Below are 26,752 nucleotides of genomic sequence, written 5' to 3'. Positions count from 1 at the left end.
TATTGCAGTTTTGCAAAATACAGCCGATAGACAACCTCATTGCATCGCAAGGTGTCTGGCATCAATTAACTCACTCACTCTTTGGTTGCCTAGCAACTCATTCTTTAAATCAATAATTATAAATATCCGCAATTTTTGATATCAAAATGCTGGTTTTGGCTGGTTTTTCAGCCCTAACTCATCATAGTATTTTCTAAGAAAATGTAAATAGAAACATACATTTAAAAAGAAGAAAAATAGATTCAAATCATTTTGGATTTGACTGTAAATATGATAAAGTCTTCTTTTGTAGTTTTATAGTTGACAGAACAGGCATTCTTCTCACTCTCCTACCTGCTAGGTCAAAGTTCAACATCCTACCAAGCTTTTTTAACGCTGTTTATTTCAGTCAGTAAAATATTTTAATCCTGACCAACTTTTGTCCAACTGCATTCCAAATGTATTTTAAAGTGTGCCATATTCAAAGCTTAAAGTCAACAAGTCGTCCATAACTCGTTTGTCTGAGTTTGTAGTTTTCACTGGAAATCCAAAAAGTTGCTATAAAGCCAATTTAAACCCAATGAGGGCTTCAAAGCTAATTTAGCCGCATAAAGTCATGCAGCACTTTATCTTGTTGACTCTATACAGTATGCAAATTTAGGAATCCGTTCATGCTCCAAAGACATGAATATTTAAATCCAGAGAACTGATTTAATACCTGTGTTATTGTATTCTGCAGCAGAGCGCCGGAACTGTCATGTCAGAGAAAAGGCAAGGATAGACGTATAACACAGAAGTGCTGCTGTGCATTGTAAGAAACACAGCAACAGCAACAACGTTGCGTTCAACGAATTGCCAGGTGTAGTAATGACAACATAAACCAATTATTATTGTTGAATGAGTTTACTCTGCTTGCAGTCTTATGGAAATGTGTGTGCAGAAGGCGTTTCCATCTCAGCATTATGTCTGCCTTTATCTCCTGCCTGCAGACTCATGTCGTCTCCAGGATTTCTGCGTGTCAGCAGCACAATCACACCGAAACGCAGCTAAACTCACAATGAACTTATTTCAAATTCTTTACAACCACCAGCATTGAGACGCGAGGAAACCAAATGATCCTCTGTAAATCACTCCACCACCTCCGATTCACCCGTTTACTTCCACTCATCTGCCTCCTCATTAATTATTAACAAGCAACAATTTATTCTGAAAGACTCACACAGGACGGCCTTAGATATCACCGAAACGCTTTAAAGATCCTTCAAACTAAAATCCACAGATTCTGACGCGTTGGGCTTCATCAAACATGAACTGTAACTCATTTTCCCCTCTGATTCATAAAAAACAAAAAAAAACACCAACCTTTACCCAAAGAGCCCTACTAACAAACTCCTACTGGGATGAATCTGTAACTCTGTCTGTCACACAAATGGCAAAAACTTCAGATTCAGTGCAGTCGTGTCCTCTCAACGCTGCAGTATTTAACTTTAAAAAATATATTTTTGTACATATTTGTTGAAACAGTAACTATGTCATGACAGTTTAATATGAGACAGATAATCTATGAAAAAAACTGAGCTTCTTTGACTTCTCCCAGTGCTCCCAGTACTAACTACAACAACCAATCAGAGCCAGGAGGTGGGTCTTAGTGCTGTCAATCATGCCCTTTGCTGCCTGTCATAAATGCTGGACACAGATAAACAGTGGAAAAACAGTTTATCTGTAATGGTGAGTTTTTCCACATCATTAGCATATTTAGGAGCGCGTTCATAAGGTTGATTGACATCAATAAGACCCGTCTCCTAGCTCTGATTGGTTGTTTTTGGTGCTTTTTTCCAGACAGTAATAGCAGTTCAGGGAAAAGATGGAGGAGATTGGTATTTTCACAGATTATCTGTCTCACATTACATTTTTACATATACATGTTTACATATTGCAGCTTTCACAGCTGAAAATGTCATTCTGTAACAAACGTAGCAGACACTGTTCATATTGATGAAGGCTTAGCCTTACGCCCAATAAAGAACTGCTTCAGAAAATTAAAGCTCTTTGCTATTTCAAACAAACTGTAAATGTTGGCTGAAAATGTTCTTTAAAGAAAACTTTTTCAGTTTTCACAAGAGTTTTGTGCATAAGTATTAGAAAGGCAGAAGAAACAAAATCAATACAGAAAAGCCTGATTTACTGGCCATGAACGTGAAAGCAATGTTCATCTCTTCGCACAGGAGATGGAAAAAAAAGAACATATCAATTTTTCATCATTTCATTTATGTTTTATAAATCCTCAACTTCACAACTTCGAGTCGAGAGCAGCCGCCGACTGATGCACAGCAAGAACATGAAACCTACAGCTAGACTTCATCATTTAAAAACATTAGCTCTCATAAAGAGGCTTTTGAAAGTATCACTGCATTGACATTTTCCCCCTTTTATCTTGGATTTTAACAAAAAAAAAACTTCAATAGATTTTTTTGTTGGGATTTTAGCAATAATTGTGAAGTGACAATAATATGTGATTTTAATAAATATAAATCTTATTTGGTAAACAGTCTACAAAAAATGCTAAATCTTACCACGTATTTTGGTCGATAAATAAAATAATCATTATTAGTTAACCAACCTAGAACAAGAAAAGTTTGGTCTGATTTAACTTCAGAAAGAAAGAAAACAAAAAACAGTGCGTCTCTTTATTTGGTGTATGTAAACTTCTGCTTTAAACTGCATTTAGTTTTTATTTTAGCACTTTTAGTTTTCCATATTCGTCTCTACTCTTTGGAAATTGGTGAATATTGGTGTGAATAACAAATAAACTGAATTTATAGGCCCTCTTCCAGTTATTCTGACGACTCAAAGCAACTTATGGATTCAATAAAAGGCCGGAAATCCATAATGAAAGTCGTTTGAGAAACGCCATGTCTGCTGAGTTGCTGCTGAAATATTCATTCAAAAGAAAGAATATCACGTTTGTTCATCAATGTTCAATCTAAGGTCAAGAGATTCATTATTACATCACAGGTATTTTATCTCAGCGTTATTAAATAAACAGGACTCAATGTTATTTTGCACTGCATAGAGAAAACATCTAATTTACTGATAACTGGATTTTTGGGTGATATTAATGTACATGGAGCTAAAAAATATCTGTAAAATACAGAAGGAAACAGATCTGAGAAAGAAAATGTAATTTAATATGATGAATTATCTCCAAAGGAAGAAGATGCAGCAACATAAAAACATAAACTGTTCCCATCTCATATGGATGAAACTGGTTTAAAGCTGTGATATTATCATCACAACTGAATTAAACAAGCAGTGAAATACATCATCATCCACAACCTGATCCTGCTGCCTGCAGCTTAAGTGTGTTAAAAGTTTCAAACTAAACAAATGTATTTTTATTTTTCAGGGTCATATTGGTACAGTCAATCATTTTAATGTAATTTATTTAAAATTTATGACAGAATCAGTGACTTCTGACTCCAAATCAGCTAAAATCTGTTTCTCTGACATAAAAATAAAACGTGTAAAGAAACCATCTGCTTAACGGACACATGTTGGAGCTTTTAACTGGATCAAACAGAAAAAAGAGCTAATTTAGCTTTCAAAAGGAAAAATTATGTGTAAAATTTAATCAAAAATCCATCCCAAGTTCAGGGTTGTTCCTGCTACTGGAAAGCAAAGCTAATTCATGCTGATATTTTAAGATATAACATCCGTGACAACTAGAAATATCAATAGTTTTTATTAAAATGAAGTATTTGTCTCAAAATGTGCTGCCTACTTTCTGTAAGCGTATGACTTCCAATAATACACTGAATATTATTTCAATATTTCCAAAGGTTTAAAATAAAATAAACTTCAATCACTTTTGAAACAGTATGACAGAGTATTAGTGTCAAGCTAAGAAAATAAAAAATAAAACTACATAAATGTAGTCATGGAATTATAAGAATAAATAAATGATAATATGAGAATTAAGTGATACTAAAACAAGTTTGTTTGACTGAAGATACTGCTAGCATACTAACAGTTTAATTTCAATATTTCTTTACTCTGTTTCTGGAAGCATATTGGAAAGAAAAAAGTAGGTTTAGTTTCCTTTTAAAAAAAGCTCTTCATTTGTAAACTCAGAGCAAAATATATCACTACATTCTTATAATTTTAGTGCAGTAGGTTTAAAATATTTTAGGTGTCTTCCCTTTGGCAGCCAGAGGCGACAATCGCAGGTGTTTGACAGAAGCTCTGGTAGTTGGTCCTTACACATAACTGTTAAAAATAGGGATCAGGAGTCCTGTGTTCCAACCGTTTAATATCCCCAACATGAGCCCAGCCAAGCAGACAGCAGCCGGCTGCCAAGGAAAACATATGGGATTCAGCTGAACGGCTCCAGTTTTCAGAAAACAGCCTCTTTCAGTCTAAACTTCTTAAGGAGGTCGTTATGAGCGCGCTTTAGCTGAAAAAGAGGGGGGGCGCCATGTTGAAAAAGGTCTGGATTCATGCAGGACACTGCCACCTTTCACCCCTGGTGTTGTTCAAAGGTGTGTTTGCTTTCAAAAATGTAAGGGAACCTTCGTCATTACCTGCATTTTCATCCTAAAGTTCCCTTTAAAGGGACTTTATGGGGTGAAAACACACAAGCTGGACTCTTACCATTTCCACACTGACTTTTAAAAGTCTTCAATCTGCACAAGAATTGATACTCAACTGACTTTTTCATATTTTATCACACTTTAGCCACGAACTTCAATGCAATATAATGTTTACACAGAGTGATAATTAATTGTGATGTGAAAAAAAATATATATATAAATGATTGTTGTATTCAGTCATAAGGAAACGTAGACGTACGACACCATATCTGAACATTTCTGGTTAACATTTATTTATATTCTCAGCATCAAGAACCTTTACTGGCTCACATTTAAGAAAAGAAAAGAAAAAAAAAAACAGAAAATGGCCACACAAAAAAGAAAAAGAGAAAAAATACAAATTATGAGGATAAAGTAATAAAATGACATAAATAAATTCAAAATAATATAAAAATACAATCATACTTTTCTGACTTTATTTTTGTTTTGACTGTTCTCGTCATTTTATTTATTTTCTTAGCGTGACCCTAATCCTCCAACGTATGAAATAGCTTGCATAAAATTTCTGCCATTCTTGAAATGTGATCCACAGACAAATTTTGTAAAATAGTCACGTTTTCAATCTACAGACTGAAATTTTTGGTTGGAACTGATACAATAATACATCCTTTATATTTTTGTCAGTTTATCACAAAAATCTCACAAAACAAAATTGAAGCCAAGGCAAAAACAATCACAGGTCAAAATGTCGATATTATCAGCTCATTTATGCAAATGTTTCAGTATGGAGGACCAAAACTGCCATGACTAAAAAAAAGAAAAAGCAGAAAAATATATCTCTCGTTTTTCATTTTCCTTATACATGCATTACAGTAATATTTTCTAATAAGCTGCTAAGCTTCAGCTACTGAAACTGCTGGCCAAGTAGTGTGAAGCTAACCAACCAATCGGTAGAAGCTGAAGCCTAAAGACCCCCCCCCCCTTCATTTGCATAATAATTCAGAAATGCACAAGGAAAATTAAAAAGAAGAGATGAGGAAAGGTTATAAGAACAAATGTGTAAGAAAAAGGAAAAGCAAAATATAAGTAATCATTTGTGCTTTAATTTGTAATTATGTCAGTTTTGGTCCTCCATATTTAAGTTCAGTTTTTGATAAATTGGTTAAAGCCTGGAGCGGAATAAGGTAAAAAAGGAATAATTTATTAAACAATGAGCTAATTTATTTCAGCTGTGTCTTGTTGTCGAACAGAGAGAACATTTACAGAGAGATCTGAGGAGTCAGACTAAAATAAAACTTCAGGCTGGTGAATGCTCTCAGTGTCTGAAACAACAACAGAAAGTGTGGGCTTCTCTCGGGTTTCTGCAGGTCGTGATTAAAATTGTTTAATCACGACAAATATCAATAAAAGCATCCAGGCAGCACACACACACTCAGAGCTCAGCGCTCTGGAGGAACAGCCTGGCTCTGCAAACCTCAAACCGTAAACCCAAACAGCTCCGGGGTCAAACCTCTGCAACAAGAACGGCCAAGTCAACAAGAAACATTGACAACTGTTAGTGAATAAAACCTTTGAGCTGCTTCAGCTCGCTGCAAAGAGGTACTGGCTCACTTTCTTCTTCTAATCAAATAGGATATTTTCTTTATTTTTCCCCTTGGTCTGCTGCAGCTCCAGTTATGTCAGGATGGGTGTGCGTCAAAAATGCTTTCTTATGTCTGTGAGGCCAAAAGTTTAGGCCAGTGAACACACGGCTCTCAGCTAAACAGCAGCGAATCTTCTTTGCTCATTTTGTCTCTCCTCATGAAGCTCAGTCTGCTGAAGCTTCCCTCTGAGGAAAGTGGAACTGCAGGTACTGGAACGCTCTTATTCTGAAAGGATTCTGACTGACGCTTTACTCATCAGGCCCAGAGAGTGTTTACACTCACACACAGACACCATGAGCACCGCCACCTCTGGCTGACACAGAGGATTATGCAACTTGACACACATTAGTAGGTGGCCAGGTTTCACAGAGCGGCGGACAGAGAGGAGGGAAAATCACGAGTCAGGCGTCCAGTAAAGGCCGCTGTCAGGTCAGCTCTGATGTTTCATCTGATATTTAGCCGCCCTGCTGATTAGAGATAAAGTGAGCTAAAGTTTGAGAAACGTTGGTTTCTATTAAAGACGTTTGTCTTTAATAGAACGTTTCTCAAACTTCTCCAGCATCAGGATCACTTAACAAAAACTCACAGGCCAGCTAACATCATCCAGCACAACATCTTAACCCTTCATGCACTGCAGTGGACAGCTATCTATCAGACATTTTTTCTTATGTTTCATGTGAATTTTTATGTTATAAATGCACACGGACCACTGAAGTGGACAATAGTGCATCATACACTGCACTAACAACTGCTGGCCATCCACTGAAAGTGCAAGAACATTTTTGTTAAATCTAATATGGCAGACAGACGAAAAAGCAACTAAGAAATATCCAGTCCTTCCTTCTACTATTGAGGTAAAAAACATACTGTGACATCTAGTAACCCCTAAAGATTAATACTACCCATGTAGTATTAATCTACTACAAGGGTAGTAGTAGATTAATACTCTGTATTTGCAGAAAATTGCAACTGATTACCTTGAAAAAAAGCCCTAGAATTTTTTTTCCCTAACTTTGTTTTATGCCTCAAGAAAATCACAAACAAAAAAATCCTGACATAGAGGATCATAGATTATGCATGAAATGGTTAATCTAAATACAACCTGAAATGATAATATTAATCTCTTAACTCAGAAAAAAACATTTTATTCAGAAATTGTATTGTCTTCTGCTCGCCTGATTGTTTCACGGTCATAAATGTTGCAGGAGGAGCTGCAAGATACTTTAGCTTTTTCTCTTATCCTTTATTTTTATGCAAACTTATTCAGAACCTAAACAGTTATTTACCTGGGTAAGAAAAAATAATACAAATGGTAAAAATACCATCCAGATTCAAAATTAAAAGTAAAATATCCTCTGCATAAATGGACACTTTTTGGTCAATATTTCCGAAACATGCTCACAACTTTCACTGTCCTGTGTAGTAAGGAAATGTTTTAATATTTGCGTATTATTATAATTCAAAAGCGCTGTTAGACACTGAGAGTGTGAAAGTTGTGGATGAGCCTCAGGTCTCCTTCCTGTACAACGTGACTGGAAAACCTCCAGAGATATTCACCATGAGGAATCCAGATCCGATGACTTAACCTCCTCCACTGACTCACTTCATGTCGGGGAACAGCAGCTCTATTTAAAGCTCTGACAGGCGGGAAACACATGGAGGAGGCTCAATTCAGCTGCTTGAGCAAAGAGTTATTCACACATCTGAAAACCCTGAAGCTTAAAACACAGACGGACGTGTAAATCAGCAGCTTTGTCTTCAGGATCAGTTGTGTTTACAGACAGATAAGCGCCTCATCTTCCTGTCTCCAGCTCCTTCTCCAATCCCACCTGAAACATTTGGTCCGCCTTAAACGGACCAGAGTTCCAGGTGTGGACCAAACAACTGGACCCAGACCCACTTTTTCAGCTGATCTCGATCCACACAAACTCTGGTACGGTTCACTTCTGGTGTGAACACAGACCGGTCCGAACCAAACCAACTACAGGAAATATACTGTATGTGATTTTGGACTTTATCAGCCACCGTTGTCGGCCATTTTCAATCAAGTTTCCATCAGTCAAGTTTATTTATGCAGCACATTTAAACAACAAGGCAGTTCAAAGTGCTTTACATCATAAAAACACAAAAATACAAAGTCAACAACTGAGAAAAGCAGTAAATATTACACAACAGAATAATGGTCAGTTATTTATAAAGGTTCCACAGCAACTTTAACCAGGAGGGTTTATAGGAACTCAGTGTTTCAGCTGTTTTGTAGTTTTTTAGAAGTTTGCTCCAGATTTGTGGTGCATAGAAGCTGAATGGTTACAAAATGAACCAACGCTACTGCTGCATGTACTGATTGGTCTGAAATTGGAAATTGAAATGTGTTTTGTCTTATTTCAAGTGTATTAAGATATTTGCAGTAGAAACTACTTGGTAAGAGTTTGTGGTTTTGCAGTGTGTAACATCTACTCTTGAATGTTTTGATTTATTATGTTCGGTAAGATCGTTAAGTTCAAGCACAAATGTGCAATAACAATTTTTTTTATTTTTCATAGGAAAATAACGTGAAGTTTGATTCATCCTAATTTATCTTGTCTATCTTACAGCCAGTGGGGCAGGGGGAAGTCTTCAACACTTTGCCTCAATATGCAAAAACTTATGGACAGATATAAACGGCCGGTATAAGGGGCTGAATACTGAAGTCGCTCAACTCCAATTATGTTGAATCGGTTCAGAGCTGCCAAACTCCTCTGACATGTATGGATTCTTTCCTTTTCTCTCCAAAGGAAAACCCCGGCTCTACAGGTTCTCTGGTTCGCCTGCTCCCTTCTCTGGATCCCAGTAGGAATGTTCCCTCCACACCAGCGCCGCGCCTCGGGTTTCTCCTTTTCGCTAATTGGCTGCTGTTACACACCGATTCAAGCCGTGAGGATTTAAAATGTCACAGAGGACAGTGGTGATTCATTCCCAGGTAGTTTGGCAATTTAAGATGTGAAGCATCATGACAGCCAATTATGTTTTCCTGCTTCACCGTTATTCACCAGGTCTGCTTTGTGTAAGAAGCGACTCTACTTTTTGTTGGAGATCAGTTTCTCATGTCGATATGCAGCATATAACTTTAATTAAAAATATGTTTTTTTACATATTTGTTAAAATTCTCACCATGTTGTGACAGCAAATCTGTGAAAAGATAGATTTCCTCCAACTCTTCCCTGAGCTACCTGAGCTACTATTGCCGTCTGAAGAAATGTAGGGAGAGGATCACTGCTTTCACAGAGGGGGTAGTTTCACTTTAAGTTGTAGATTTGCATGTTTTTCCTCGTAAGCTAGTATCAGCTTTTCTTTTATACTTACAAATGTGGTAGCTATGGACCTGTTGCTGTGTGATGTAATGCGTACAAGATCCCCCATCTCCCTGCTAGATGGCAGCAAGCTGCTCGCTAATGATGACTAGCATTAGTTTTAACTGTTAAATTATCAACATAATGCGCTAAATCTTAAATGTTTGCCTGATATGTAACAGAAAAAAGACGCTGTGTTTTGCTACTAATTGTCAACACTGCAACAACTAGATAACAAGGTCAGGAAAAGAAAAAAAATATCAAGGGAGAGGAAAGTTATGTTACGCTAGCTTGACTTTGAAAACTTAACATGTAGATATGATGTGGAATTCTGTGTGTTTTGGTTCAGTTAAAAATTAGATAAAAGGCGACCTAAACACCAACTCTGACAGATCATCAGTAGAGCAGGTGTTTAAATTAGCTAATCTACCAGGAGCAGTGTAAGCTTAGCTAATAGCAGCAGATGCTAATCTACCACTGTGATCGCTTATTAATAATTGAAAAATAAACAGCAAACGTAAAAACATGAGTCTGTAGTGGACTGAATGTTCTGTTCTTTGTGTGGGAAATGTTTGAGTGTTTTCTGGTGTTGAATCAGTTGCCAGCTGCTATGGCAATGAGTCTGTGTAGTGTAGCTGACACAGAGAGCAAGAAAAAAGTGGTTTGGAGTTGTTCTTCAACAATTCTTCTGCTTTAATCTTCCCTTTGTTGTGGCGTACTGCACTAAATTAATAATACCTTCATCTCCAGGTTTCATTTGGCTAACAGAGTTGTTCTGCTGCGGCAGAGCAGCTATGGAAGGCAGGTAAAGAATCGTCATTTTGTCCTCCAGCGTTGTGTCCATGCACAAAATGTACAGATGTAAACAGTAACATGCAACGGCTCAGTATCCGTCTGACATTCCCTGAACATGGTTCCCTGTTCAGGAAAAAAAAATGGAGAAAAGTAAAGTGAAACTCTGTTAACCCCAATTCTCCCTGAGCGTAAGGACAGCGTCCTCGGAGGCTCCTGCCTGAACCGTCCGTCAGCCTGTCTGTCAGAAACAAAGGGCACGCTGTGAGCCTTTCACACCTTAAGCCAAACTGTCACTTCTACTGCCCATTTCTCCACGGCTCAGTGTCTCTATGCAGATCCCCGCCTGACCCTCACCACTTCACAGCTTTAAATAATCTCAGGAGATCTCTTCACACCTCAACGAATAATTTCTCTACATTCACAAAGACAGAGCGCCTCTTCTTGCAACTTGCTGCAGATTTTCAACCATAAAGTTTGTTGTAACCCGAGTTATAACAGTTCTGGGCTTTTCATTATAGCTTCGTTTTATTTCATTGTGATTTTTTTGTTTGTCTAATTCATTTGGTTGTGCTAGGTTTTACAGTGTGTTTGCTAATTATTAATAGTTATTATTAGTTAAGTACTGTTTAGTTTTAGTTTTTATTAGCTAGAGTACTAGTTTGAATTTTCTCTCGATTAGGTAATGAATACTCAACAGAAGATAGCATTTTAAAAAATAGATTCAAATTGTTGAACAACCAAATAACTCTGGTGTTTTCTCATAAACATTTGGTGTTGCCATTTTGTGGACTAATGTCGGTGCCGTAATTTGCAAACAGCTCTGTGGAAATATATATATATATATATATATTTTAACATCAGTTCAAAAGGCTAAAAAACAGAGTCAGAAACACAAAAAACAAAGAATATTATGTCTATAGTCTCAGTATGTTTTAGTTTTATAAACACACAACATGGTTCCGGTCAGTTACAGTTTTTTCCATTGATTACCGTTTTTATTTATTTCAGTTAACAAAATATTTTCTTGGTTTCAGTTTGTTATTACATTAGATTTGGTTAAATATAAAGTTGTAACACTTTAAAAAAAAATTAAACTGGCTGTACTGAAAATAGGGGAGATATCTTCCAAATAAATTCAATAAACTTTTAATTAATTATTGTTCAATCCATACCTCCTCTAAATCACATGTCAAACTCCATGTCTATTTTAAACACACCTTAGTGAAATAATTAGCTCATCAGTTAGTTGAGCCTCGAAGGCCCAACTAACTGATGTGGAGACAATTTAACCGTTTGATTCATCCAAGAGTTTCAGAACACCAACCCCTTACAGACTGACCAGAATGGTCAAAGAGTGGCTTTTCACGCCAATACTACCCCTAATCCACTAGTGTGCTAGCAGCTTTAATTGGAAACATTTGGCGCACTTAGTTTCTCCTAAATGACCTTTTATTCATTTTTTGGATGCTTTGTAAGCTTTCAGTTTGATAAAGTTCAACATTTGTGTTGAAGTTTTGGTTATTCTCCGTTCGTGTTAGCCGTTTCTATTCATGCTCTTATTTTGAAGTGGAAGAAGACTGTTAATTCTGTTTCCTCTCCTCACATTCTCCCTTTTTTAACCCATAAACTTTACTTATAACAAGAAACATATCAGACCAAAATAAAAGACAGGAGAGAAACACATATAATCATATCTATGGGCATTACCAAGATATAATTTGAATGTCTTTCGGATTTAAAGCTGATTTAAGGACTCGAGTAACACTAACTTGCATATAGTAACATACCGAATATAAGAAAATCTGGAAATTAGGTTTTTGTTTCAGATGTTTGGGGGAGTGAATAATTTATTTAGTATTTATGGTACATATTACAGATCTGCATCATTGATGTCACGTTTTTGCATTCCAAATAAAACATCCGCATTTAGTAAAGTAATTTACTGTACAATCGTTTATTATATGGGTTGATGAAAATATTTTCTTGGTTTCAATATGTAATGCCAGTAATGGTTAAAAAGATGCTCTGACTATATATGAAATTATCTTTAAAGTCATTTCCGCTCTCTGCGTTTCATTCTCACGTAAAGTGTCAGGAGGATTTCAGAAGTAGATTTCTCCTAGAAGCATTTACTAGATTAGAAAAATCCCAAAATAACAACAGGAAGTTCAGCTTAAGATCTTTTATATGCCTTTGATGGCCAAGAAACAAATTAAGTCTGAATGTTTATTCATTGCTCATGTTCTGTATTTAACTCCGAAGACTCCTCTCAAAGCCACTTCAGAAGCAGATCAGTTATTTCTGCCAGCGATTACTCTCACACTCCTCCAGTCCAAAAATATATCAGACATGAGAAGCTTCCTCTCTTCGCCTTCCAGGGTAATGACTTCACAATAAAATACCAGAACTATGTGACCCATTGGACTATATGAGAGCAGAAAACCTCCAGGGGTGGCATGGAAGGGGGAGAAAGACAGGAATCATAAAATTTGAAGGAACTTTTGAAATGCTGAGGTCGGCTTTAGGCATTTAATGGAATCATTTTTCTGCTGGATTGTGTGATCATGTAAAAACAATAAAAACTAATTTTGTTCTTTGTGTTTTTCTGACAGTTTCCGTACAAACCAAATGTTTCTCTAGACCCAAACTGTCACCAACAACAAACACAAATTCATTGACTTCATTTATACAAAACAGGAAAAAACTTTGATTTCAGAAATCCTTCAGCGTTAAACACTTTTAGACATTTAAACTTCAAAAGGTTTGATACAGACACATCTTTATGGTGTTCCCTAAAAATATAAACTAGTCTTCCTGACTAGGCCTGTTTTACTGGATGATAAATTGTCCCAGAAATTATTGAGATAAACGATAGTTATTCTGACACCATTTTTGACTAAAATAATAAAAATAATGCCTTATGTATAAGGTTAAAAAAAAACTTTAATTTCTAATGAGCATTTAACACTGGAACTGGAAAACATTTTAAATATCCAAAATGTTTAAAAAACCTCCCCAAAAAACAATAATTAAAAAGGATTCTTAAGTCTTTGTGACCAAAATGCATTTAAAAAAATAATCAGTTTTGACAGGAAAAACAGGCAAAAGATTCAGGTAATGCAAACTAACTACTTCGTAATGAGTGTGGGATGTTTGCAGCATTTCTTAAAATGTTAGCTTTTCAAAGATATTAAAGCAAAAGCGTCTCTGTTAGAAAAATTATCCTCCTGTTCATTTACTTATGAGTTTATTTTACAAGTTATGTTTTCATATTATTCTTTTTATATTATTACTCTCATATTATTATTCTTTTTATATTTACTTAACTTCTCTTTCTTTTGTAGAACTTTATTAATCTTTTGTAGTATATTATTAACTTTGTTTAGGATGGTTGCTTGAAAGCTAAAAACGTTAAACATTCATGTGTTATTAGTTCCATATGTAATTGATTAGTTGTGGACAGTCACATGCCCTTGTAAGGGCATGTCCATAGGAGGTTCCAGAATGTAAAGACGGTTGGTCAATTCTCTGTGTGAAGAAGCCCAACCTCCTTTTTCTATACAATAAAGAGAAATGCAAAGAAAGACCTGGCAGAATTGATTTCAGACAGTGTTTGACAGCGATACGTCGCGTCTGCTCTCAATTCTCCTGTTCTGCAGAAGAGAAAAGAAAACTAATCTCTGTCTCTGGCTGATTCTTTGCAGGTTAGGACAAAAATAAACCTATCAGTCTCCTTAATGTCTGTTGTCAAAATGATAATTATTGAGGTCATTTTAATTTATGATGCCATTAATAAACGTTTTAGATGCAACTTCACTCTTACGTCTAACGTCAGACACTGCATGTTTAGTCACATCTTAAATCCAGGCTGTGTTTCCCTCTGGGCCTAAACATGAAATAATAAAGCAGATTTTATTTAACATAAAGTCCAGTAACATCTTTGATCGTGTGAGTTTTGATGCTCTCGTTTGCTGAATAGTGCAGGTCCATTAGGATCAAGGGTGTAAAATTCAGAACGTTCTGGAGAACTAACATGGGATGTTGCTTTTTTCTTCACACTCTCATCTTGTTCTACGTTTCTACAGAAGTAAGAAACATAGGACCTAGGAAATTAATCAGGAAATAGGTCAGGCTGTCAGGTTTAATTAATGTTGGTTAATCTGGGGATCACATTATGTTTTCTAAATGCAGAGATAAATGCATCTTTATCTGGTTCTTATTTAACTCAAAACGTCCATCCAAGTACATCCAGTTGATTCATACATTTGTAGAATGAATGCACTTAATGAATACAAAAGAAATTTCATTTTTTTTAGAATTTATTGTACCAATCACTCATTGATTTCTATCAAGGGAAACTTGGCAAATTCTGATTTCTGGATAACTGCCAGTTTTTCTAAATAAAACCATAATTTGGATTTTATTTAGGTATTATCACTTTGTGCATGTTTATTTTCCATTAAATGAATTTCTGCAAAAGTGGCCCATTTTCTGCAGTCAAACAGGAATAATCCGGAGTTTAACTCTAACGTTTTAAAACAAAAGGTTTCTGCTAGAAACGGCACATGAATCTGCGAGCTCTGGAGATTCACGGATGCTTACAGGAAGTCGTTTTCCCCCTCCGGTCTCTACCCCTCTAGCCTTCTGTTTTGGTTCATCCTCAGTGATCACTGTCCTCTGAGCTGCAGGAAAGCTCTGAAAACAAACCGCACACGATCTGCTCATTCCTGAACAGCAGAACCAGAACCGCAGAGGAGATAAAACAACGTTTTCATGAAGTGAGCATTATTACTCTACAAATGAACCTTTTTGATTTACCTGCCTTTATGATCATAACGGAATCACTTCTGCTGCACACAAAACAACTAAAGCAGATAGAAAATTTAAAAGCGTCAGATGTTTAATGTTGTTTAAAAGAACAGCTGAAGGCCGACCCCCACACCGACCAGAGAGAGGGAGGTCAGCCACGCTGCTGGAGCATCTGCCTCATCAGCATTTAGCAGCCAGGCCGCCTGCTTGTTGCAGTAAAGACTTCCAGACTGCAGACTGGCTATAATTAAGAAACAGTAAAACCCACACCTACTGTGGGCCAGAGCTGCCACTTGAGATCAAAGCCACCAGCTTTTTCATCAGAAACCCCTGATTTGGTGACTGTTTGATGTTAGCAGTGCTGCACTGCTGCGAACTAAAGGAAGGAGCGGCGTTCACGTTCCACGTCAAAGCAAACGTCCAAATTATACGGCAGTAATAGAAAGGTACGTTACAAATTGTTCTTCCTAAAAGTCGCCTCAAAGGCTTTAGGACAGGAAATGTGATGGAATCCAAAAATAAAGAAACATTAAAATTCTCACATTTGGTCTACTCTGCATCCAGAACCAGAACTGAAGACTAGGGGTGCACCGATTTATCGGCCAGCCAATTTATTGGAGCCGATTTCCTTAAGCTGATCTTATCTCAAAAATCAACCACTGTCTCCAACCACTGTTAGCAAGAGGTTTGATAAACCAGCCCACCAGGTCATGTCTGCACATTTACGGTTAACTATAGTCACCCAACTCAGATATTTTCTTGCTATATTTAGCGACATTTCAGACAAAAAAATTGGTATCGGCCAAAAGCGAAGTCGGCCTGTCAGGCTTCTGAAACATCGGGAATCAGAGATCGACCAGAAAACTGCAATCAGTGCACTCCTAGAGAAGACTCGACAAAATTCAGCTTCTATGCTCCACAAATCTGGAACAAACTTCAGAAAAACTGCAAAACAGCTGAAACACTGACTTCCTTTAATCAAGGGTAAAATCCCCTCTGCATAGAGCTGCTTTTTAACCACAATAAATGCAACACTGACCAACATATTTGATGTATTTTGATGATTTTGATACTCAATTGTTTCTCAATTGTTGACTGTATATTGTTTTTATGAGTTTTTATTTGTGTTTTTATGGTGTAAAGCTCTCTGAACTGCCTTACTGCTGAAATGCTCTATACAAATAAATTAGATTGATTGATTATGAAGCCATGTCTTACAAAATATTTTTTATTAAAGCCATCTAACGAGGGTATTTCCAGACACATTTTCCTTTTTTTGCTCCAATAACTGATATTCATCTCTTTGTTCGCGTGTCATTTAAATACATACATAGTTTAATATTTAGACTTTCTAGTCACTTGATGTAAAATATTCTTTCCATTTGGTTCTTGGATTTCAACTGAATCTGTTCTGAGACTCAATTTTAGGTTGTAGAAAAACAAAACAGGAAGCGATTAATAAAATATCTTTTAAAACTTCTTTAAGACGTGTAAAATAATTCAGGATTGACCAATAAAGATTGTTTTGGATTTTTAACTGCAAATAGGAGGTTAAAGAAAAAAATTGCATGTAAATTCTGGCGTTGTTAGCTAGCAGCAGCAAGACGCAACATTTTCTTCAAGTGCTAAGAAAATTATATAATTTGTCACAATTTTTTACTTAATACCCAAAATGTTAACATAATAATTTAGGGATTTCTTCAATGTTTGTTAGCTTAGCCTTACAGACTCAAGGTAAAAGGAAGCCTTCCTGCAGATCAGGAATATTGTTTGCTTTTGTGTCCTGAGCCATTCCTTGTACTCATTGTGTTAATTTGTAAAGCTGTGCCTTATAAACTTTGTTTTATTACACAAATTTCCTAATTAATACTTATTTACTGTGATCTCCAGGACCTGATTTACTTACCAAAGCAACATTTCAGCTCCTACAGGCTAACGATATGCTGCTAAAAAATGTAAGGCTATTTAACTTTAACTTGCTCTTGTGAAAAGTACTTTAACAAAGAACTGTTGTTCTCTCAGTTTATAGAGCTTTTTTTCACCACATGATGAGTCTGTTTGTAGAACAAAGCAGCCTGAGGGCCAGAAGATTGATTTATTGTAGGTGTTGGACTTTTACTGAAGACTTTCTGAATATAATAACACACCACGGGTGATAAATATTACTAAATTTCAATCAATTACACAAAGTGGCAAGACTGCTTCTCTGGAAAGTTATTTTCATATCCAATCATTTCTACTGGCAGTGAAACGGCCTGGTCCTACAGTTTTCAGATTTTCCAGCTAAATCTTGTAGTTTGATTCAGTGTGAGATGAGACTTGAGTTTTGATGGCTTTTGATTTAATCACAAGAATATCTTGACAACAGCATTCAAAAAACAAAAACTTTTAACACCTTTAGAACTCAATCTCCAGAAGAAAAAAAACATAAAATATAAGTGAAGTATATAATGAAGTTTAACTTAAGTTAAACTGCTTCCTAAAGCTCAGATCAAATAAAAATGGTCATCCCAGAAAGGTGAAAAAAAAACCTTGTTTTTTAATGTCACACTTTTGTTTTTAGCTCTACAAATCAAAAACTTGCAGGTGGATCCATTGTTCTTTACGCCTGTCCTCATTTTACTGAATTTCAAGTTTAAATTGCAAAATTAGTTCCAATAAAACACAATAATTATTTCCTAATGACTGCAAACATGAATAAGGTTTTATGGTTAGCCATAAGAAAATCCGTCAATAACGACCAAAGCTAAAATAATCCCAATGTTCCACATCGTTCAGCATCTTAATGAACGATTTTCATCTGTTCTTTTCTGCTTCTGTTGCTTTTGTAAGAAATTTGAATTAGCAATTAGCTCAACATGCTGGGAAAAACCTCTAACCCCTTTTCACATTTATTCTGTTTTTGCTTTTTTTAAAAAATCAGGTACACACTTCAGATCAAACCAACAAAATAGTATTTCATTTTTGAGGAGAAAAATCAGTTCACAATGAAAGGAGATGTTATACTGGCTGCTGTGTCTACGTGTTTTTTCATCTACTTCGTTTCAGCTCTTGCCATTGCAACAGCTGTGCAGAAAGCAACTGAAACACCACTTGATAAATTTTACTGCATTCAAAGCAACGCAAGTTTATGAAGCAAAATAACCTTTTCTTTAGGTTTTCCCTGTGTGGGATTGCCTGGAACACAACTGAGAATGTAGCAACACAAATCATCAACAAGTCGTATCAAAACATGCTAATGTTAGCCTAGCATTTTTAGAAAACTGTCCCTCATAAAAACTTTTAACAAAACATAAATCATGTAAGGTTTTCCTATTTTAGTACAGTTAGGACTAATAAAACGTATTAATCCACCCCAAAAAATATAATTGTTCTATTCAGATTCGGATGTTTGCTCTCATTTCATTCATATTCAATGTAAATTTCTGTCTTCAAGGTACATATTTAGATATATGCACCAGCTGAACCAATGAGGGAAATGTTAAAAAGGTCCAGTAAGGTGACAGACAGTCCATCTCTATATGGCGCTGAGACTTTAATTACCGTTCTGACTACATCTCTGACAATTGAACGGTAATTAAAGTCTCAGCGCCATCAGATCTGATGCATTTCAGTCAATATGGAGCCTTAAAATATTAAAACAATCACTGAAAATCTTTGAGATTTTTTTTATAAATCAGTTTCAGTTTCTAAACACACCTTGGTTATAATGTTCTATGTCAAGGATTTTAAATGTTTTATCCACATTCAACATTTCACTTGAACTGCAGAAAACTCAGACTTTGAAAACGTTAGCATCCTAAAAGTTAGCTTAAAGCAAACCAAGTCAGAGTTCAGACTCTTTTTGTTTCCTGCCTCCTATTGGGAAAGAAAATCTTGATGCAAGTGCTTTGCTGCACAGCTGCATGTTGAAGGTCAGCAGGTTAATGTCAAAAACGTTTGCCAATGTTTTAAAAGTCTCAGAAAATGTAGACTATTATTTTATGGTAATCATAATGCCAGGAATCTATAGACACAGCTCAAGGTCAGCTGTGCTCTGTGAAGCCGTGGGCGACGTGGAGCTTTATGGCACAAAAGAATACATTAAACCAAACATCGGGTACAAAAACTCTACTTCTTTCTGAACAGGATATTCACTGACAGTTTGAATAAAACTTTTCATATTCCTACAAAATTTCTCATGAGAGATTTTTCACAAACTGACTTTACGACAAACTCACATTATGTTACTTATTGCAAAATGTTTGTGTCTTCTTAACGTTTTCTAAGCAATATCTTCTACACAAGATCTCACTGTTTTGTTTTAGTCATCAACCTTTTCTACAAGGGCAACGAATCAATGATGAGGTCGTTAAAGAGCTGCTGCCATTGATCAGGATGTTTTAAAAATAATGATAGGTTTCAGAAATCCTACCGTTTCACAGGATGATACATGATTATGTGATGATATTCATGGATTTTTAAGGTTTGGTATAACTTATCGACTATTCTTTTCTCAATTTTTAACTCTTGTTACAGTTCTTATCTTAACCAGTTACAGGATTGCTGATGTCAATTAGCTAAAAGATAAAACTGATATTAAATTTTACTTTTTACATTTACTTGAGTAAATTTTTTGAAAAACAAAATGTACTTTCAGGAGTATTTTTACTATGCTGTACTTTTTACTCTTACCTGAGTAATTTTATTATGAAGTATTTTTACTCTTACTTGAGTCAAATTTCTGGATTTTCTACCCACTGAAAGAAAAACAAACATGTTTAAACCAAAAATTCACCAGACACACACCTGCAGTTTTTGATGAAGCTTCATAAGTTTTATATTTAAAAAAAAATCTGATTTGGAATTTTTTTCTTTGGCCTGATTTTGTTATGTTTGTTGCTTCTATTAATTATTGTCATTTTGGTTCTTAAAATACTAAAATTTTCACATAACTTTATATTTTGGTCCATCTGATGATGTAATTTTTAACTATTAAATGATTGATAATTTGATCAGCTACTCAGTACTTGAGTAGACTTTTTATTAAACACTTTACTCTTAGTTTCTTACATAAAAATATGTTAAAGTAATGCTGCTATTACTTGAGTATAATTTTGGCTTCTCTGCCCACCTCTGAGCATCTGTCATAGCGAAGGGATCAAGTGGAAAACCTTCAGCATTTAAAGAGAAAATATTTCCAAGTAAATAATCTCAGCTCATCAAAGTTTTGGAAGAACCCATCAAACATCCTCTGTTCAGACTACGAAGATCCTGATGTTTTCCCCAAACACAAACAGACATTTTAGAAATTTTTTTGTTCCCCTTTTGATTTGAAGACTGAATTAATTGTGCAATATGTCATTGAGAGTCGCTGGGCAACACTATTTGTCTCTGCTATTTGACACATGTACAGTCAGAAAACAGAAGCTAGGTGCTGCTAATCAAATACACTTCTTTAGTTGATCATAATCAAAATGGCCGCAAGAGCTTTAGCCACTAACCTGGAGGAAACCTGACAATAACAATATGTAAGACAATAAACATGTGATCAATATCAATAGTTGATAGTCTGATGCAATATTCAATTCAGAACTGCACAGCATTCTGGGAGATGTAGGCAGAGTAAAGAGATTAGCTGCTCAACCCCTACAAGCTAAGCTTGCTTGGTGGCCTGAAGGAACCCACTCACTCCTTGGTTACCTAGCAACAACCTATTGAGTAACTGGCAACAGTTTTAGGTTTCGCCATCGTCCCTCAAAGCTGCTTAAAAATAAAAAACAACGGCGTGGCGTGAAAACTGTGGATAAAACGTTACACCAGCGGCATTTCACACATTTAAAACAAAAAACTAATCCGTACTTATCAGTGTTGACCAATATAAAACGCTTAAATCGTGGTGCGTTTTTCAGCCATATCATCCAGTTTTAGCCACAGATCATGAGAATATTTCAATCCTTGACCATTTTTTTATTATGTGATAGAAAAATCTGATATGGTCAGATTTTGTGGTTTTGCAGTGTGTTAAAATCAAAAGTGGAAATTATTGAGTTTGTTTTAATTCATCATGCGATTGATTGATTGATTGATTGATTGATTGATTGATTGATTGATTGATTGATTGATTGATTGATTGATTGAGACAGGCCTGGTCACTCAGTCAACCATGAACTCTTTTGTTTATCAAAGTGTTAGAAAGTCTCAAATTTCAATTCGAATCATTTTGGCCCAAACTGGATCTTCAACCAGACAATGAACAACAAAATGGCTGAAAAAGAGTAAGACAAAAATCAGGGATCAAGGTGATGCAACAGATTTGAATAATGTTTGAAGTGTCTGAAGAAGTGTCAACAAACCTCACTGTAGTGATGCAATAATTACCAATGAGTCTCATTTCCTGCACAGAAGCAGGAGCAGCAGAGCAAATCTGACAGTAAACAGCTACTAACAGATTTATTGCTGCTAAAGGTGGAGCAGTGAAGCACACCCATAAATCCTCACACAGGTGGATTATATAAGTCATCGTGCAAACTTTGCTAATCACTTAGAGATTTATACTAAGGTGCGGAAGATCCACAATTACTCAATTACACAGACTCAGTCTGTGTAGACTAGAGCCTGCTAACAGTGGCACGGCTAATGGATTAGAAAATAAAAGCATGTCTTTCAACATAAAAGCAGAACAGGATGATTCAGCCACAGAAATAGCGCTGCTATGGCTACGTTTACCTTCACCTCTGCAACATCATCTTCTCCTTCATCACCAGGAACTACCAACTTCACAGAAATAGAAAGTAAATCGATGGAAACTTCTTTCTAAGTCTGGTTGGACGTCCAACAGACTTTTGGACTGTTTGAACAAAACGTACACATATGATCAATTTCTCCGATTTCACTCTTTATAGGTATATGTTTGAGTAGAATGAACATCATTCTTCTATTCTATGATCTACTGACAACATGTCTCCGAAATTCCAAGCAAAAAGTTAGTATTTATTTGCAGAAAATGAGAAATGGTCAAAATAACGAAAAAGATGCAGCGCTTTCTGACCTAAAAATACAAAGAAAACAAGTTCATATTCCTTTAGAAACAACAATACTAATGTTTTAACTCAGGAAGAGTTCAGAAATCAACATTAGGCGGAATAACTATGAGCTCTTCGATGCGGTTCGGTGCAGAAGTCTCTTCATATTTCCCAGAGTTTTTATATTTTCATGTTTTGTTTCCAGGTTTCCTGCTGGCTGCTTGAGGAAATCTGAAGATGCGGGATGTAAAATTCCTATCTTTGACAATGCCTACATGATGTAAAACGTTTGGTTTGTTTGATACACATAAGTGGCTTAACTTGACATTAACTTCTCCACCGACCCGAAACAATAAAACTTTGTGACTTTTAAAGCTGGGAACTCTACAGATTCTGTTACTAAACATGGAGATGTTTGAGTGCTTCACTCCACTCCAAGAGGTTCTGGCTGGAGTTGTTCCCAGATTCCCATTCAGACGTTTTACGAGGGCTGATAGGAAGGAGACGTTTGTCAGGCACAATAGGAACTCGTGTTTTATGCTGGGAAGAGATCTGGAGGAAACCTGTGTTTGTGAGCAATCACCCGTTAAACTCCTGCCCGTCACAGGGTGTTTCCAAAAACAATGTGCCATAAAAACGCCGAGCGCTGACGTAAAGAAAGGATGACTCAAGAGTTACAGACATCCACAATCCCTAACCGCACTTGATAAGGTCATGGAGCTTTGTAGGGAAAAGAAAGGCTTTCAGGAGGCAGAGAAGAGAAGGACTTTAAAGCCGAGAGGGACTTACCAGTCCATCGCAGTTGTTAATGGCAACCGTGGCTCCGGGGACGTCGGTGATGTCACCGATAAAGGTGCAGTCCGTCTTCAGCAGCTCCCGCTGGAGAATCCTCTCCGTCGCGTCGGTCCAGTTGGCGCCCGCTGTGGCGTTCCCAAACCCCCGAACCTCGTCGTGCCACTCCACCATCGCCCCGGGCGCCACCAGCCGGTCGTTGGGCCGCAGTCGCAGATGGAACTCCTTCTCGAAGGCCGTGATGTTGAAGAAGAGTCTCTGCTCGGACTCGGAGAGAAACGCGTCCCTCCTCACGCGCTGCTTGTGCGTGGCGGACAGCAGGTGGGACAGGTAGTGACCGTGGGAGTCGGTGCTGAAGGGCGTCACCAGGCCGTACTCCTTCAGCCGGCTCTGCAGCTGGTCTGGCAGAACAAACACAGAACAGGCTCTTCAAAAAGCGGCAGCAGAACTTCACAACAGACAGCTACTGTCTGTTTCAACAAGAAAAATTGGTAAACTGCTATCGACCAGGAAGCTGCAATCGGTGCACCCATAGTTTCAACCTACTCAAAGTAATTATCTCCAGTAGAAAGTATCCCGATATTTAAAAGCAGACATGGGCAGAATACCGAAACAAAATCCTGGCTTATTGACTGATCTTGTAGGATTTTATCCATCCATCCATCCATCCATCCATCTTCTTCCGCTTATCCGAGGTCGGGTCGCGGGGGTAGCAGCTTCAGAAGGGAGGCCCAGACTTCCCTCTCCCCAGCCACTTCTTCCAGCTCCTCCGGGGGAATCCCGAGGCGTTCCCAGGCCAGCCGAGAGACATAGTCCCTCCAGCGTGTCCTGGGTCTTCCCCGGGGCCTCCTCCCGGTGGGACGTGCCCGGAACACCTCACCAGGGAGGCGTCCAGGAGGCATCCTGACCAGATGCCCAAGCCACCTCAACTGGCTCCTCTCGATGTGAAGGAGCAGCGGCTCTACCCTGAGTCCCTCCCGGATGACTGAGCTTCTCACCCTATCTCTAAGGGAGAGCCCAGCCACCCTACGGAGAAAACCCATTTCGGCCGCTTGTATCCGCGATCTCGTTCTTTCGGTCATGACCCAAAGCTCATGACCATAGATGAGGGTGGGAACGTAGATCGACCGGTAAATCGAGAGCTTCGCTTTTTGGCTCAGCTCTCTCTTCACCACGACGGACCGGTACAGCGCCCGCTTGACAGCAGACGCTGCGCCAATCCGCCTGTCGATCTCCCGCTCCCTTCTTCCCCCATTCGTGAACAAGATCCCGAGATACTTAAACTCCTCCACTTGGGGCAGGACACCCCCCCTGACCCGGAGAAGGCACTCTACCCTTTTCCGGCTCAAGACCATGGCCTCGGATTTGGAGGCACTGATCCCCATCCCGGCCGCTTCACACTCGGCTGCGAACCGATCCAGCGAGAGCTGCAGATCACGATCTGATGAAGCCAAAAGGACCACATCGTCTGCGAAAAGCAGAGATGAGATCCTGAGGCCACCAAATCGGATCCCCTCAACACCTTGGCTGCGCCTAGAAATTCTGTCCATGAAAGTGATGAACAGAATCGGTGACAAAGGGCAGCCCTGGCGGAGTCCAACTCTCACCGGAAACGAGCCCGACTTACTGCCGGCAATGCGGACCAGACTCTGACACCGGTCATACAGGGACCTGACAGCCCGTATCAAAGGGCCCGGTACCCCATACTCCCGGAGAACCCCCCACAGGGCTCCCCGAGGGACACGGTCGAACGCCTTCTCCAAGTCCACAAAACACATGTAGACTGGTTGGGCGAACTCCCATGCACCCTCCAGGACCCTGCTGAGGGTGTAGAGCTGGTCCAGTGTTCCACGACCAGGACGAAAACCACACTGCTCTTCCTGAATCCGAGGTTCGACTATCCGACGGACCCTCCTCTCCAGGACCCCTGAATAGACCTTGCCAGGGAGGCTTAAGAGTGTGACCCCTCTATAATTGGAGCACACCCTCCGGTCCCCCTTTTTGAACAGGGGGACCACCACCCCAGTCTGCCAATCCAGGGGAACTGCCCCCGATGTCCATGCGATATTGCAGAGTCGCGTCAACCAACACAACCCTACAACATCCAGAGCCTTAAGGAACTCCGGGCGGATCTCATCCACCCCCGGGGCCTTGCCACCGAGGAGCTTTTTAACCACCTCGGCGACCTCGCCCCCAGAGATTGGAGAGCCCAACCCAGAGTCCCCAGGCTCCGCTTCCTCAGTGGAAGGCATGTTGGTGGGATTGAGGAGGTCTTCGAAGTACTCTGCCCACCGGCCCACAACGTCCCGAGTAGAGGTCAGCAGCACACCATCCCCACTATAAACAGTGTTGGTGCTGCACCGCTTCCCCCCCCTGAGACGCCGGATGGTGGACCAGAATCGCCTCGAAGCCGTGCGGAAGTCTTTCTCCATGGCCTCTCCAAACTCCTCCCACACCCGAGTTTTTGCCTCAGCAACCGCCCGAGCCGCATGCCGCTTCGCCCGCCGGTACCCATCAGCTGCTTCCGGAGTCCCACAGGCCAAAAAGGCTCGATAGGACTCCTTCTTCAGCCTGACGGCATCCCTCACCGAAGGTGTCCACCAACGGGTTCGAGGGTTGCCGCCGCGACAGGCACCGACAACCTTGCGGCCACAGCTCCGATCGGCCGCCTCGACAATGGAGGCACGGAACACGGTCCACTCAGACTCCATGTCCCCCACCTCCCCCGGGACGTGTTCGAAGTTTTGCCGGAGATGGGAGTTAAAGCTCCGTCTCACAGGGGATTCCGCCAGACGTTCCCAGCAGACCCTCACAACACGTTTGGGCCTGCCAGGTCTGACCGGCTTTCGCCCCCACCACCGGAGCCAACTCACCACCAGGTAGTGGTCAGTGGACAGCTCCGCACCTCTCTTCACCCGAGTGTCCAAGACATACGGCCGCAGATCCGATGAAACGATGACAAAGTCGATCATCGAACTGTGGCCTAGGGTGTCCTGGTGCCAAGTGCACATATGGACACCCTTATGCTTGAACATGGTGTTCGTTATGGACAATCCATGGCGAGCACAGAAGTCCAGCAACAGAACACCGCTCGAGTTCAGGTCGGGTGGGCCGTTCCTCCCAACCACGCCCCTCCAGGTCTCACTGTCGTTGCCCACGTGAGCGTTGAAGTCCCCCAGCAGAACAAGGGAGTCCCCAGGAGGAGCACTCTCCAGTACCCCCCTCTAAGGACTCCAAAAAGGGTGGGTAATCTGAACTGTCGTTCGGCCCGTAAGCACAAACGACAGTCAGAACCCGTCCCCCCACCCGTAGGCGGAGGGATCCTACCCTCTCGTTCACCGGGGTAAACCCCAACGTACAGGCGCCGAGATGGGGAGCAACAAGTATGCCCACTCCTGCCCGACGTCTCTCTCCCTGGGCAACTCCAGAGTGGAAGTATGTCCAGCCCCTCTCAAGGAGACTGGTTCCAGAACCAGAGCCATGCGTCGAGGTGAGACCGACTATTTCTAGCCGGAACCTCTCGACCTCACGCACTAGCTCCGGCTCCTTCCCCACCAGAGAGGTGACATTCCACGTCCCAAGAGCCAGTTTCTGCAACCGAGGATCGGACCGCCAGGGTCCCCTCCCTTGGCCGCCACCCATCACACAGTGCACCCGACCCCTTTGGCCCCTCCCACGGGTGGTGGGCCCATGGGAGGGGGGGCCCATGTTTCCTCTTCGGGCTGAGCCCGGCCGGGCTCCATGGGTAAAAGCCCGGCCACCAGACGCTCGCCATCGTGCCCCCCCTCCAGGCCTGGCTCCAGAGTGGGGCC

At 39.4% G+C, this 26,752-nt stretch overlaps 1 protein-coding gene across 2 annotated transcripts in view; it reads right to left on the bottom strand.

The window, feature by feature from the left end:
* Window positions 1-26,752, bottom strand: part of adamts3 (ADAM metallopeptidase with thrombospondin type 1 motif, 3) — a 160,715-nt gene that overhangs the window by 122,815 nt on the left and 11,148 nt on the right. For both annotated transcript variants that reach the window (XM_028032943.1, XM_028032944.1), the window contains exon 3: window positions 22,938-23,341. In XM_028032943.1, coding sequence (XP_027888744.1) covers window positions 22,938-23,341 — 404 coding nt within the window. The remainder of the gene's footprint in view (window positions 1-22,937; window positions 23,342-26,752) is intronic.

The sequence above is a fragment of the Xiphophorus couchianus genome, chromosome 12, assembly GCF_001444195.1.
Source record: "Xiphophorus couchianus chromosome 12, X_couchianus-1.0, whole genome shotgun sequence".
Lineage (NCBI taxonomy): Eukaryota > Metazoa > Chordata > Actinopteri > Cyprinodontiformes > Poeciliidae > Xiphophorus > Xiphophorus couchianus.
The sequence above is the reverse complement of the archived record's forward strand: the minus strand, read 5'-3'. Positions and strand labels throughout refer to the sequence as shown.